The 16,133-nt window shown below is 46.4% G+C and overlaps 1 protein-coding gene across 4 annotated transcripts in view; it reads right to left on the bottom strand.

Annotated features, from left to right (window-relative positions):
- Window positions 1-15,745, bottom strand: part of SUFU (SUFU negative regulator of hedgehog signaling) — a 98,770-nt gene extending 83,025 nt beyond the window's left edge. For 2 of the 4 annotated variants that reach the window (XM_064663170.1, XM_064663171.1), the window contains exons 1-2: window positions 15,448-15,745; window positions 9,665-9,799 (exon numbers count right to left, since the gene is read on the bottom strand). In XM_064663170.1, coding sequence (XP_064519240.1) covers window positions 9,665-9,799; window positions 15,448-15,629 — 317 coding nt within the window. In that variant the 5' untranslated portion in view covers window positions 15,630-15,745. The remainder of the gene's footprint in view (window positions 1-9,664; window positions 9,800-15,447) is intronic. The other 2 variants (XM_064663168.1, XM_064663169.1) reach the window with 1 other exon arrangement.
- Window positions 15,746-16,133: the final 388 nt, after the last annotated feature.

Below are 16,133 nucleotides of genomic sequence, written 5' to 3'. Positions count from 1 at the left end.
AATTTTTGAACTCATTGGTCAAATTCAATCAAGTCCTTCAAAGGAAGACTTGTCCCCAAAATGTCACATCTCTACAAAGTACGCAAAACTAAACAGCCAGACAGAACAGAAGGATGTACAGGTGCTCACAGTAATCAAGTTTCAGTAGAAGCACAACTGTATTACCAGACACCAGACAACCCACACAGGAGAGGCTAATTTAAAGTACCTTCATTTTGTGAAAAGCTCAGTCTAACTCATTATCTTTATAGGCATGAAAAAATCTAACCACAATTTAGCCGTAAAATTAAGTACTTTATTAGAAATTGTTAGCCATAGATAAATTCTATGTATTTTAGACTAAGAATTTTAAAAGTAGAGTGTTAGCTCTCATATATTTTAGCTCTCATAAAGAACCCATATATTTTAGTAAGGTTGGAAGTTCCCAAGGGAAAGTGCATAGTTTATAATTTCTTGAAAAGATTTGTTACAGGCAAGAATTTTGATAAAACAGAGACGGTTGCTTGCACCCATGAAGAGATGATAAAAGTGAGAAAGAAGACAAAACAGATGAGACAAGACTGGGTTTAGGTCTTGAACCAGGTCCAGAAGGCAGAAAACTGCACCAGAACCAAGGAGTCAAGGGAAAAACAAGTGATTTGAGGGGGGCATGCTGTGGGGGAAAATGGGGTGGGACACGTGAAGTAATCCTTGAATCCGTAATTAGAGAATGGTGTAAAGTTATGAAACCTGTGTGATTCCAGATGTACCCTCTGGGATTTTCTCCGATGGACCTGGCACTGCAATAACTGTGTGTGCTTTTTGGCTTTCTACACTCAAAATGAGTCTAGAGAGTTTCTTCTCTGACTTTTCAGCATCGACGAGACAAATTCATTAAAAAACAGATCTTGTCCCCCCATGCAGCTAAACTACTCATTCCAACTCTGATAGATTCTCAAATAACCTATCATTAAAAGAAAATAGCTTTTTTTGTCACAGAACTCCCTAATTCCATTGCCTCTTCCTTCCCACTTTGCCATGAACCTTCTCCTTCCCTCTGCCTCAGACAAAAGACCAAACAAAAAATAAGCATTACATTTGTGGTCAGTCTTTGATAGACAAACAAAACCTAGGAAGAAAAAGGAAGCCCAGAGTATGGTCCCCACCTGGGACTCTCTCTCCTCCAAGTCCTAACTCTTGTACCTCTTTCCTAAACTGATGCTCACTAATATCCTCATCCATGTTATTCCCTTTAGCTGGGGCAGATGCTCCACCTCCAGCAACTGTATGAAGAAGAAAGATTTCTTCAGTACACTGGCTTGAGTTCAATTTCCCCAGATGAAGCCAAGGCAACACAAAGCAGGAAGTTATGGAGACATAGAAGAAGCCTTTCAGGGTGACTGTAAACCTCTACAAATAACCCTTCACATCATCAGCATCACAAAATCTGACCCAGGAACAGAACCACTGTTTCCTGATCTTCAGTTTGAGGATATGTCCCCAGTACTCAACCTTATTTCCCTGTTCCATGTGCTGAAGTAGCTACCACACAGCCATCCCTGACACAGCAGGTGTCCTTTAACTTCAGAGCTAACAGCCTAGAAAACAAAACAAGGATGAATAAGGAAGGGTTTACATATCTATGCAATTATTTAAGAAAGTCCTCAGGTTCCTCTGTGTGAAATATGCTTCAACATTACACTTGAAAGCAACTGGACACCATGAAAAATGTAAGAAAACCTTGACTTTTAAACTATTTTCTTTGAATTCCAGGCTCAACTCCCAAACTAAAGTGATTTGATCTTTAATCTCTCAAGGTAGACACACTGAACTCTAAAAATCTTGTCTAAAATATGGATCCACAACAAACACCACCTCTCTCTAACTTACTGTCTTCCAAAAGGCCCCCTATTTTATCCCATTTTCATGAAAACAAAGAGGGGCAGAGTCAGTCTTCACCATTTTTAAAGCATTCACTGTCACTTTGGAGTTTGGTGTAATATTTCAGCAGTTCTTTAGGCATGTGGTTTATAAATCACTTAGGGACCCATTAAATAGCAAAATTTAAGGCTAAAGGCTGGCAAGCTGAGGGCAGTGAGCTTTTAAATTTATGAAAGGCTACAGAACTAAGAGGCCACTAAAGTGACAGCTGTCAGCACCACTCTGTCCCATATTCATGCAGGTTCAAAGGAGAAGCCAGCACGCACTCAAAAGAAAGAGAGCACTCGTTCCAACTTTCAGGCTATTTTCTAAATACTCTTTTCAAACTCCTTTTATACTCAGAAAAAGCCTTCCAGAAAACATCCACCCCTCTGCAAGCCTTGCATTTGTTACCTGATCCAGTTTTGCACTCCTTTTTCTTCTACCCGGCTCTAACAAGCATCCTTGCCCTTTTACAAGTTAAGATCATTCAGAGGATCTATACAAGCAAGCAGAACACAAGCTGGACTGGAGATCTTGAAAGGCTCATGCTTACCCTCACCTTTAATAGGGAGGCACCACCCACAGAGACAGCACATTATCCCGGCATGCACCGCTCCCTCCTGATCCAAATGGTAAGCAGCACAAATCAAAAGGACCACAGCAAGTTGGAACCTGTTGTCTCAGCGGGTGGTACCCTGCATCTGTAATAGAGATGAAGGCAGCTGTAATCTCTTTGGGTTTATGCAAATGGGATGCTGCACTTCAGCTCCTGGCCAGCCACCATGGAAAAAAACAAAACCAAAAAAACCCCAAACCCCACCACACTTGTCAATCTGAGGATGGTGTAGTAAACATCAAAACACAGCTGATCTGTTTCTTCTTGGGATGTGGGAAGGCCACAAATAAAAATCTTATCTCTTAACCTAGTCATAACTTAAGCTTTGCTTTCTATTGTAGCTCTGAATTACAACCCTGCAATTTTAATACAAATAAGACTATTGAAGGTGTTCAGGAATTCTATCACATCATGGTTTTCATTTTCCATGTACTTCTTTAAATTGTTAACAAAAAGGGTGAGCACTGAAATGCCAGAACCGTTAAGTGAAGATTCAGCCTTGGCCTTAGAGCAAACTGGTGACAGAAGTCAGTCTGATGAAAACGCACATCCCTTCTTAGCTCCCTGGACAACCCTACAAACCCCTGTGTCAGCACAATCCAGGGCTGGAACACATCCTGGCACTGCAGTACCACAGAATGGGTAAGGCTGGAAGAGACCACAGTGGGTCACCTGGTCCAACCTCCTGCTCAAGCAGGGTCATCCTAGAGCACATGGTACAGAACTGCAGCCAGACAGTTCTTGAACATCTCCAGTGAGAGAAACTCCACATCTTCTCTGGGCAATCTGTTCCAGTGTTTGGTCACCTGCACAGGAAGTTGAATATGAATTCTTCCTCATATTCAGGTGGAACTTCCCATGTGTCAGTTTCTGCCCATTGCCTCTTGTCCTACTGCTTGGCACCACCAAGAAAAGTCTGGCACCATCCTCTTCACATCCTCCCTTCAGACACTTAGACAATGATGAGGTCCCCTCTCAGACATTTCTTCTCCAGGCTGAACAGGCCCAGCTCTCTCAGCCTTTCCTCATAAGAGAGATGCTCCAGTTCCTTAATCATCCACATGGACTCACTCCATGTCTCTCTTGTACTGAGGAGGACAGAACTGGGCACAGCACTTCAGATTGGGACTCACTAGGGCAGAGTAGAGGGACAGGATCCCCTCCCTTGACCTGCTGGCAATGTTCTTCCTAATGTACCCCGGGATACCATCGGCCTTCTTGATCACAAGGACACACTGCTGGCTCATGCACAGCTTATTGTCTACCAGGACCCCCAGGTCCTTCCTGCAGAGCTAAATTCCAACAGGTCAGCCCCCAACCTGTGCTGGTGTCTGGGGTTATTCCTCCCCAGTTGAAGGATCCTGCATTTGCCTTTGTTGAATTTCAGATAGTTCTTCTCTGCCCATCCCGCTAACCTATTGAGGCCCTTCTGAAGGGCTGCACAGCATTCTAGGGTATCACAGAATCAGAGAATCACAGAATATGCTGACTTGGAAGGAACCCACAAGGATCACTGAGTCCAATTCCTGGCCCTGCACAGGACCATCCATCCCCAAGAGTCACACCATGTGCCCAAGAGTATTATCCAAGCACTTTTTGAACTCTGTCAGGCTTGGTGCTGTGACCACTTCCCTGGGGAGCCTGTTCCAGCACCCAACAACCCTCTGGATGAAGAACCTTTTTCTGATATCCAACCTAAACCTCCCTGAGGCAACTTCAGGACATTCCCTCAGATCCTGTCACTGGTCACCACAGAGAAGAGATCAGTGTCTGCCCCTCCTGCCAGCTTTGTGTCATAAGTGAACTTGCTGAGGAGGCATCAACCCCTTCAAACAAGTCATTGATGGAGAAGTTAAACAATACTGGGCCCAGTATTGAACCTTGGGGGACACCACTAGTGACAGGCCTCCAACTAAACCCTGTGCCACTGATTATGGCCCTCTGGCTGTTCAGCCAGTTTTCAATCCACCTCACTGTCCACTCATCCTGAGTTTGCCTATGAGGATGTTGTGAGAGACAGTGTTGAAAGCCTTGTTGAAGTCAAGGTAGACAATATCCACTGCTCTCCCTTCACCCATCCAGGTAGTTGTTTCACTGTGGAAAGCCGGGTTGGTCAAGCCCAATTCACCTTTAGTGAATCCATGCTGATTGTTCCTGATCACCTTTTTGTCATCCCTGTAAATAGAGACGGCCTCCAGAATGAGTGGCTCCACCACCTTTCCAGGGATTGACGTGAAGCTGACTCATAGTTCCCTGGGTCCTCCTTCTAGCCCTTTTTGAAAACTGAGGTGACATTTCCTTTATTCCAGTCTTCAGGCACCTCTCCCGACCCCTGCAACCTTCCAAAGACAATCGTGAACGGCCTAGTTATGTATGCTGTCTACCAGCTCTCTCAGCACTCATGGATGCATCCCATCAGGGCCCACGGATTGTGGATATCAAGTTTTCCTTGGTGTTCTATAACGCAATCCTCCTTGACCAAGATAAAGTCTTCCTTTCAACATTCCTTTATCCTGGTCTCCTAGGCCAGAGATTCCTAGAGGCTGGTCTTGTCAGTGAAGACCAATGCAAAGACGGCCTTCAGCAGTAGCTGAAGTGATGTTGCCACTGATGGAGTCAGATTCTGGCTAAGTCTGCTGATGCTGCCTTCCTCAAGCACCTGTTCTCTATGTGGAGCTGTAAAATTAAGTACTTTTTTAGAAATTGTTAGCCACAGAATTTATGTATTTTAGACCAAGCATTTTAAAAGGAGAGTGCTAGCCATAAAACCCATGTATTTTAGTAAGGTTGGAAGTTCTCAAGGGAAAGTGTATAGTTTATAATTTCTTGTGAAGATTCTTTACAGGCAAGAATTTTGATAAAAACAGAGATGGTTGCTTGCACTTGTGAGGAGGCAGAAAAAGCGAGAAAGACGATAAAACAGGTCCATGGGACTGGGTTTAGGCCTTGAACCAGTTCCAGAAGGCAGGAAGCCGTGCCAGAACCAAGGAGTCAAGAGAAGAACATAGCAAGAAAGACATTAATGCCTGGCATCAGGGGTTGCTTTATGACCTTCGAAGCAATTCAAGGGGGTGGGTGGAAAATGGGCTGGAACAGGTGAGGTAATCCTTGAATCTGTAATTAGAGAGTTGTTTAAAGTTATGAAACCTGTGTGATTTGGGCTGCATACTTTGGGATTTTTTCTGGTGCACCTGGCGCTGAAATAAATGTGTGTGCTTTTTGCCGACGGCCTGGCATCGGAGCACGACTCTGCAATTGCCAGCTGAGGCACGGTGCTTTGTGCAGATGCACAGGGATACATTCCCTACTGCTGGCATTGCTGTGGGTGTTGCTGCTGGCAAGGGGTGCAGAAGGGCACAGGACCCGTCATCTCCTCTCCTGCAACGGAACTGGCCAGATGGTCCCTGCCCGCTGACACGCTGCACACACACTCACCACTGCAGTGCAGAATCTCCTCAGAAAGCAAGAACAGTCTGATAAAAGGCTCTACTTTAACCCTGCTGAATAGATTCAAGAAGTTACACATTTGTTTTGATTTGAAAGGAGATAAAAAAAGCGCTAAAAACAGAGTATAACTTGCAAAAACATCCTGGAAGGAATTCTGCTGCCACTCAAGTTGTGCAACATGTTCAACTGGAGAGACTTATTTCCATGCAAGCAGCTTGGCATGAAATCCCACCGAAAGGCCTGTGGTTCCCTAATGCTGTCATGACGTCATGATTTAGGATTTTTAGAGCTATCAACCCAGCACAGCTGGTGTCATGGTTGCAATTATACCATGAAACACTGAGGGGTTTTAAATGAAAAAGGTTTCCCTGTTTGGAATTCTTAGATTTCTTCCATGTTATTCTGTGGATTCTTAAAGCCAGACCAGTTCCGTAAGCAGAGCATAGCTGACATTTAAGCAGAGCAGGAAACAGTGCTGCTTTAACTGAAAATAAATCTGTCAACAAGGAGGCACAGGGAGAGCTCCACTTCAGACTTTTCAGGTTCTTATTAAAAAATATAAATTAAAGTCAACATTTTCACATTATTTGCTACATCTGTTTGCTATTCCATTATAAATAAAAATACGGGGGCCTCTAATTCAGTGTTAGTTCACCCAACAAAATCAAAAAGTCCTTTTCATTTAATACTGCATTATAATTGTTCTAGATTGTACTGTATTACCAGAGGAGGCCCACAAGAAATAAGCTATGCATTACCCAAAGTCAAGCTGGACAACTAAAAAGACCTTTGTTAGTGTACTATTCTTCCCTTGCTAAAGGATGAAGGACAGCAAGGTTATGGAAGCACATCCCTATTGTAGAAACCTTGCTGACTGTCACAAGCAGATCCATCTCTCCAGTCTTTGCAGAGAGAGCTGGGAAACAAAAAAACCCAAAAACTCACTCCTATCTCCAGGGGCCAGGGCAGATGAGCAGAGTTCAGTGCCACACCAGCTTTAAAGGAAATATGGCAAAGATTTAAACAACTCCCCTGTCACCCTATGCTCCTGCCAACCATTCTGCAGCATGTTTTACCTGGGACAGTAGAACCCCAAAGCCCTTCAAGCAACAAAGAGACTGATACCCATTTTCTTAAACAAAAGCTTTATTAAATTCCCTGTTGGAGAAAAAGAGCTTCCTGAGTGCATAGGAAATCCACCACATTCCTGCAGTGTGCACCTAGGTCTGGTCTGGTGAAGTGCAGTTCCCATTGCCATCACATTTCAAGAGTAGTTGGCGAACAGCAATTGCTCTTGGGAGTAAGAATTGCTGGCAAGTGCTCAGCTCCTTTGAAAATCGTCTCTCGGGCAGTCTACAGTGCTCACCTACCTGGTGATAACTTCGGCTTCAGTGTTTAAGAGATGTGTAGGTCTTGACAGGTCTACCACATGCATAATTGTATATTAAGACTTTTGGACACAAGAGCAGAACACACCCACTTGACAGCACAAGTAGTATTAAGTTTTGTAGCCCCAAGAATGAAGCCAAATTAAAGATGACTGCAGACAGCTTAACATCTCAGGGCAAGTGCTCTGGAGCCAGGAAGACTGTTCCAGCCACACAGAGTGAAGGGAAACACATGCATGTACTCAGGGCACAGAGATCACTTTGATGGATATGAGCAGGCCTGTGCTGAAGAGGTTGCAGCCAATATCCCAAAAGCAGCACAGCAATGATGGCTTACTATTTGCATGCAGTGCCCAGCTGCAGCAGCCTCTGGCAGTGTGGTGCCAGGGGCAGCCAAGGCACACCAGCTCCCTTAAGCTTCCACCCAAGATCACATCCAGGCAGGGCAGTCGGGGACTTCAGACCTCCCAGAGCATGGCACAGGCTTTCCTCCTGCTTCACTCAGCAAGCCTTGGAAATCACCTGCAGCTTGTGTCTAGAGATGGGAGTTTAATTCCTGTGCCCTGCAACCAGCAAAAGGCATGTCTCACTACCCCAATCCAAATTTCCAGACCAAACCATATGACAGTATGAAGAGCTAGGAGGTCTCATTCCAGGAAGTGATGTAAAGTTGTGACATTCCACCTGTGTGACACTTTCGATCCTCCACCCCAAGTTTTCCACTATAAAAGCACAACAGGTTTTGGGAGTGAGAAGTCAGAGCACGTACCAGGACAAAGGAAGCTGTGTCTTTACAGAATTTGCATCTTCATTCATAAAACCACAACACCCTTCATGTCTTCAGCTGAGACCCTCATGTCCACTCCCCGCTCTCACCCAAAACCATCAGAAAAGAGTCTGAGCAAAGAGAACAGTCTCATTATGGGAAGAACTCGGGCTGACAAGTCACCAAAGAAAATAAGTCAGCACAGCTCTACTCTCTCTAAAATCAGTCTCATCACAAGGTGGGCAAACATAGGTCATCTAATCTTGGCAACCTCAGATTTTCAGTGGCACAGATGAAATATCACGATCTGAGAACAAAGGCACCATGTCCTGCTAGGGTCTCTTGCAGAAGCAAGGGAAGGAAGCCTTTAATTTCATTTCTTTCACTCGCCCTACTTTTCCTCTGCCCCTGCTACTAATGACTGGAGTTAGTTGTTAGACGTGTTGGTTAAATGTCCCAGGCACATCTCTGTGACACTAGAGTCCTGTATAAACTCCAGTCTTAAGAGACTTGTCTTCTGAAAAGCAGTTCTGTAATCACAAACACAAGGAGGAAAAACAAAACAGGAGAAACTGCCTTGAGGACATGGGTAAGGTTAAAGAGACTGCCTGACTGCTGCTGTTGCAAGAGAAGCATTTGGGTGAAAAAAAAAATGGTGGCTGAATCTTAACCAAGACAAACAAAAGGAGGAAAGCTTGGGTGAGCAAACTGAGGCCTTTGCTGCAACATTCATCAAGGACATTTACCCTGCAACTATGAAACAATGCATAGAGAGTTTCAATAAACAGCAACAGCAGAAACTTTGTGGCATTTCTGGCTGGATAAAAGGCCATGTTCATGCCTGAGATCATGTCTGCTTAGCTGCTGCTACTCACTTTAACTGGAGTTAAGAAGCAAGGTCAATTAAAGAAAGACAAGGGTAAGATTAGCTCACACTGCCTGCTTGGTCTAAACCAAAATGTCTGCTAGAAACCATCCATACCAAGAAGCTAAGATAATAATTTAATTACTGGAGAAAAGACAGTCAAATAATTAGAATTTTAGGCTTCTAATACACAAATTGGCACTTTATACAGCAGCCACTGGGGTGGCAGCCTGCTGACAGTAACGCTGCTGCGCCAGCAATAGCAAAAATGCCCTTACAGCAGTTTTCCAGAGGAAGGCATTTAACATGCACAGGGAGGGGTCAGGATTTAGGCGTATGACCATAACAGACTACCAAGAGTGAAAAACACAACAAGACAGACAGTTAAAAGAAAATTTCCCAACCAGTTAAAAGAAATAAAAAAATCCTCTAACAAAAAAACACTCGACTTAACACTGAAAAGAAATATATTGCATTCAAAGCCTGCAAAGGGGAACATAGAAATTCTTCCACATACAAGAACAGGCAAACCTCATCCTTTGTGAGACCAGGGCTGGGCTATTCTCAGCAGAAAAACAGTTGTTCAAATAATATGAACAGCAGGACAGGGTTTTACCTACATGGCCCCAAAATGCAACACAAAACACAACATGCAGCTACAGAACTTGAATGGCACTTACTCATGTACCCTGTTGTCTCCATACAAGTCACTTAACCCAAAGCTGACGTAGTGCCAATGCTCAGGAACATTCAGTGCTGGATTTCCCAGGTTTCTGTACATGCTAACATAGTCCAGAGGGTCAGGTCCTCCCAACCTGCATTAAAAACAGAAAGATTACTAGGTAAGTTAGTTTATTCAAGACAAATAGCAAGTCTCCACAGGTGCTACAAGAGGTTGTACAAAGACCTGGTTTTAAACACAGCTAGTGACAAAAATTAAATTAGCATGCTCTAGTTACCTCTAAAAAAAAATAATTGAGGAGAAAGGTTGGGTTAAGTCCAGAATGATTCAAGCACAGGAAGGCAAAGCGCATGTGTGCAACATACTACAATGTTTTAAAAGTTAAAGCATAAAAACCTCTGGAAAAATCATATTAAAGCTTCTACAAAACACAAAGAAAATTGGAAAACTGTACTAGTAAAGAGCAATAGCTGTATCTGCATTGCAACCTCTTAATTCAGTCCAGAGGCACATACCTCAAAAAAAGTGATGCTATTCCTCAAAGTAGAATTTGAAAGGGCTAAGTTTTGAGGAGAGTACTCCATACTTCTGAACACAGAGAAAGAAGTTAAAAGAGTGGAGGAGAAAAACATTGATTCAGAAGAATTAGCATCATAACTTGTAAAATACACCACTTGCATTAATCAAGAATGAGTAAAGAGCATCACTGCATCCCCTGCTTCAACACTAGGACGTGTTCCTTAAAATAACATTACTTAAAAGTCAATGCAGTACAGCCAGGTCACGTTAAGCAGTAATCACCACAACCTGCATCCACCCTTCCTGTTACAAGGCACAGGGAAGTGAGGCCAGTGTGCCAGCAGAGAGCATGGCATGCTCCTCCTGCCACTCCTGTCACATCTGCCTGTTCAAGGCAGGACAACTCCCCACTGAGGGAAGGATCACACCACACTGTTTTGCTTGCAGTTCACTCTGTCAGTCATAAAACACCTACCACAAGCAGTTACAGAACAGTGTGAGCAGCTGTTTAACTGTTTCCTGACTACAGTTCACTTTGTTTTCAAGTAAAACTCTCAACTGCTCCAAATAAGAAAATCCAAATTAAGATGACCCCCCTTCATTGAAACCACACTAATTCCCCTCATCTGCATTGTCTGTTCAGACCCTGAAACAATCATCCGCAGGTTGCAGGGCAGCCTGTGCTCCCTTTGCTAGCCCTGGGGGTTTGTGTATCACCATCAAGCAGTCTCTGTGGCTAGACAGATGGATCCAGCCCTAGTGCAGAGACACACTATTCGAACTCCTCTGCCACCTTCTTTTGCCCAGCCTTCAAGACTGTCTGAAGTAGCATATCAGCCTGTTATATTAAAGGCTCTTTCCACAGGTGAGCTGTGCTGCCTCCCTCCTACTGCTGCAGGAAAAAAAAGCAGAGCCTTTTTCTAACAAGTGACTTTCCCTAGGACAGCTTCCACCCTCTGAAGTCACATAAGGCCACCACAGTGGCTCCAGACCAGTTCCAGTTTCCCCAGCAGGTCAGTCAAGGATGCATCCCAGGATACTGGGGCAGGACAGAGGGGATGAGTAGCCCACCCCCAGTAATGGCACAGAAGTCCATTGGTGAGGGCTACATCACAACTATGCAGCCTTCTCGTATGACAAGCAGCATCTTCATGGAGTAAAAGGCAAACTGGTGAGCAAGTTAGAACCCGGGATGGAACAAAGTCTGATTCTCAGTAGCCACCCTGGAAACACTCATTCTCAAAATCTAGCAATAGTTTGAAACACTCAGGGAAAAACAAGTCCCCTGTGACACACCCATTCCCCACTTGTTCCCTCTTGCCAGCACAAGGTTGCAGTGGAGGCTGGGATCTCTACCACAAACACCCATTCCGGTGGTTCTGTTCAGAGTGTGGCACCAATGCCACAGTGCTCAGGCTCCCAGGGATCCATGATGGAAGTAGCCAAATGGAAGAAATTCCAGTCAGGACACTCATTCCCAAGGAGTGGCAGTGAACAGCAGCAGCCACACACAATTACCACCCTGACTGGGAAGACTCCAGAGTAAGGGGAGTGTATGGATATACACTGACCAGCAAACCAGTATGAGAGATTAGTGAGTGGTCAGAGCAGTTGTGTAGGATTTGCAATGAAGGGACCACCTGATAAACAACCAGCACCTCCCACATGCAGAAAACCTGCTTCCAAACTGGGTTTAGTAACACCTTTAGATGTCAAACGATCCGTTCTGGAACACTGCTGACACAAGCACTCTGACATGGACAGCACACAAGACAAACCCTTACACTGCCCTTTTTCAGGACAGCAACTGTTCCACAAGTACATGCTTTTCCCTAAGGCTACTCAAAGGTATTTGTCAGGTTTGATGCAGATGGAAAGTCCTGCCTAGACTGCACCAGGTGAGGCAGACACCTCTCTCTCACTCCTGTCAGCAGCCCTGTGTTTCCTTCCAAAGGCCAAACTTCTCTGGGCTACCCAGGAGGTGACCACAGTGATGCGGCACCAGCCTGCTCAGGGGAGTCAAATTCTGTCCTGTCCAGAGCAGACCTGGACAGAGTTCACTACCCACTGGTTTACATGCTGCTCGATGACCCAAGCAGACTGCCTTTACTTCCTGAGAAATTTGGTAGGCTTGGAAGGAGGTAAACAAAAAGCCTGCAATGGTGGTGACTAATTAAATTTTGAAAAACACATATCCAAGCCATATACCTATCCCAGAACCACTGCAACTGCAGGAGCATCCAGCAGGAGCTTTAAGCCAGCTACCTGGAGCACAGCTAGTAGTGTACCCAAGGTTCACCAAAGGTTAGTCAGCACAGATATTCATCCAGTTTCGGTGGCAGGTTTCACTGCTCTAAGGTTGGGCGCCACTGATGCCTATTGTGGTACATCCTCCCACCCACGGCTGCCGTGGCAGGGTTCGACCTTGAATCACAATCTACATATCAGTACATGGTTCACACAAAGAGCTGGAAGCGTTGGAGGATTTTATTAGGAAGAGCTGAACTTCAAAGCCAGAGGTACAGTACAAATTTGTTACATTCTCTATTCATGGAGCTCATTCACAAACAAGAAGGGCAGCCTCGGGGGAAACCCCCGGATTTGCATCTGCACCAAGAGTCTTCTTTTGACTGACGTTTAGAGCGCTCTGAAGTTTCTGTGGAAGTAGAAATGCAAAGCGGGCAGAGGAAATAGATCCACAATGGGAAAAAATTCAAAAATTCCCAATTCATTCACCCTGAGAAGTCCTCAATGCATGGTTCATAGTCACTTCCCAGCAAGTGACAACAGGACTGCTTTTCACAGCTACCTTTTGATAACCCTTCAGAAGTAACCCACAATCCCCAAGTGGCTGCAGACCACAGGTCAGTGCACTGTTTTTTGAATATATGGCCTAAATTCAAGACAGGTGATGAAAAACCAACAGTCCAGCCCAAAGTATGCCTGTTTCAAAACCTGTCACAAAGGAAAGTACATATTTGCTTGTTTCAGCAGCAATTATATGCAACAAGATATTTCACTTAAAGATACTCAACCATGTTTTATAATAAAAGCGGACACTGGACATCAATAGAGAAAAACTTCATCTCAGCACATGGTCTTTATAAACACAGCCAGAAACTCTTCAAAAAGACTGAATCACAAACTCTCTCCCAAGATATGCAAATAGCATTTAAAAAAAGACTAGTTCCATTAAATAACTCACATGGCTGAACTCCTCCATGTAATAGGCATGGAGTTCTGCAGATTCTCCAACATTACATAGTAAGGATCTGCTCTGACACGCAAGCTGAGGACTATGATTTCAGCTACCAGAACAAAAAAAAAAAACACCTCTGTTAACCATAGAGAAACTGATACATATAATTAAAAGCTGATTTAGTGTTACAATATTTCTCCTAAGGCAGGGAACTTAGTTCAGCAATTTCCTCTTTTAATCTAAACCAGCTAATAGCTGGCAGCTCGGGCAGAGGAGGACAGATTAGCAGAGAGTGAGCTGTGGCAGAAGTCATTTTACCAGACTTCACAAAACCAAGCTCCAAGTTTCACCTTACAAAGGAAGAGAAAGTATGTGCAGTGTCCACATAGGCTTCACCTTGCACAAGAATTTCCTGCACAGGATAGCAGTAAGAATCTCACCTCTGGTTTCTACAAGCAAAGCTCTCAGCTCTTGCTGCTGAGTTGACAGTCGGAAGAACCACTACGTGGAAAGTGCCAGGATAAACAGGCCTTCACATTACTTCTTACTTGCAACCTGCCATTACTGCCAATAGCAGTTTTTCCAGTGTTTGAGCTCCAATTGAAGTGAAATCCTAATCAATCCCTTAAGCAAACAAGCACCAATGTTTCTTCCCAAACAAGGGTCTCTGCCATTTTTCAATATATACCTAAATTTCCCTCAACTCCCACAGATCTTACATCACTCTAGTCAGTGTTGTTTTAAGCTGTTGACAGGAAAGAAGTGCTGACTCCCAAATCGAGGTGACTGGAAACTCCTCAGGATTGAATATCTGAGATTAGAAATGGGTATAAAAACAGACTGATCAGACCATCACCAAAGTACTGATGCACACAATCAGGAAATTATTTGTATTTTGAAGTCTCAGATTTGCAACATCTCAGCCCATTGTGTCAGTTTAAGTACAACCCCCCCCCCAAAGCAATAAGGGCTAACAGTACTGTGAAAACCAACAGCAATAGCTTGTGTGTCAGAGCAGCATCAGGGAGGATGTTATTCTGCTGTTCCTCAGGAATCTAACCAGATAGAGTTAAAATGAACTGTAAATAAGGAAGCTGAGCATTGACTAAAGTTTTTCCAAGTGGTGGAGTAGGGACTGGTCAATGTCAGGTACAGCAAACTCTCGGGGGTGACTTTATCGCACTCCTTAGGCCCAGAAGAGGCGGCTGAGCAGCAAAGCGATAGTAAAAAGCAAAAGGAACTCCTCTTCACATGAGGTTAGATGCTAGACACTTACTCCATAGCTAAACATCCGAGTGCTTCCTTCATGCCACTCTCCCACATAAACAACGGCTGTTCCCGGTGTCAGACACTGTGTCAGCAGACACTGAGCAGCAGATTCACAGTCTGCGATAACACATGGCTATGCAAGGCCAAGAGGAGCTGGCACTGCCCCGTGAGCTTTTCGGGTATGCACAGCGTGTGTCCGGCCTGGGGCCGGAATGCGGGATCACTCCGGTCAGTGCCGGCCACACTGGAACCCCAAGCTCCCGGATACAAGACAGAGCTCGTGGCTCCTGCCCAGGAGGGGAAACTCCAGCCCCTCACCCTCTGTGGGAATCCTCCAATGAGTAACACACACTCCCCTTTTGTACGACCTGCCCCAGCCACGGCCTTCATCAGCCACCTCTCATTCATGGACCCTTCAAATCACCCCAGAAGCCCCAATACGCCCTCCTGTCTTCACTGCAACCCTCCCTACAGCCTTCCCCCCTATTGCCAGTGCATCCTCCCTAGGACGCCCCCAAACACACCGCCTGGGCACCCAATGCATTCCCAACGCCTCCATCCCATCCCGGCCACAAGAGCATCTCACCCCAAACTCTGGGCACAACTCGCGGTCCCTCTCCCCTTGCTAGGACCCTATCCAGCCCCGCGGCCTCACTCCCTGCAACGTCCCCAGCCCCACTGCTGCTCCCAACCCCACTACTCCTCGCAAACCCTCTCCTGTCCCACACAAGGCGCCGGCCCCACCGCTTCCCCCAACTCCACGCGAGACCCCGGCCCCATCCAGGCCGCCTCACCAGTACTTGAGGATGGCGGTGACCTGGAGCGGGTTGGGCTGGTCAGGGTAGAGGCGGCGGCACTCGCCGTAGATACCGTGCAGCCCCGGCGGGAACAGAGACGGGAAGGACCCGGACGCGGAGCCCGAGCCGGACCCCGGCCCACCCGCGGGGGGCCCCCCGCCCTGCCGTACGCCCTCCATGTCCTGGAGACGACTGGTCCCGGCGGATCCCGGCTGGTCCCGACCCCGCTCTGCTCCCGCCCGGCGCTCCCGGCCCGGCCCGGCCCGGCCCAAGCGGCTGCGCGGGGCCGCGGGAGAAGGGGGCGGGGCTTGCTGCTGGGCGGAGTGACTGACAGCGCGGCTCGGCCAATGGCGACGCCGTGCGGGGCTCCGCCGGGAGGGGGCGGGGCTCCGCCTCCGGGGCGCTGTGAGTGACAGCGCGGCTCCGCCAATGGCGACGCGCGGCGCGGGAGGAGGCCGCGCCTCTTCTCCCTCCCTCGCGCGCCACGCCGCGAGCGCGCCCTCTAGCGGTGGCGAGGGGCACGGCGGGGGGCGGGGCGAGGTGCCGTCGAGGGGCGGGGTTACGCAGGTGGGCGGGGCGATGCGATGGGTGGTGGTCGAGGGGCTCCCTCATGGGGAAGGGAAACCCGTGTGCGAAGCACAGTGACGGTCTGGCTCGTTCCCGACCTAAAACTACACTTGCAA

This window comes from Pseudopipra pipra, chromosome 8 (genome assembly GCF_036250125.1).
Source record: "Pseudopipra pipra isolate bDixPip1 chromosome 8, bDixPip1.hap1, whole genome shotgun sequence".
Taxonomy (NCBI): Eukaryota; Metazoa; Chordata; class Aves; order Passeriformes; family Pipridae; genus Pseudopipra; species Pseudopipra pipra.
Note: the sequence above shows the minus strand (reverse complement) of the source record. Positions and strands in the feature narration are given on the sequence as shown.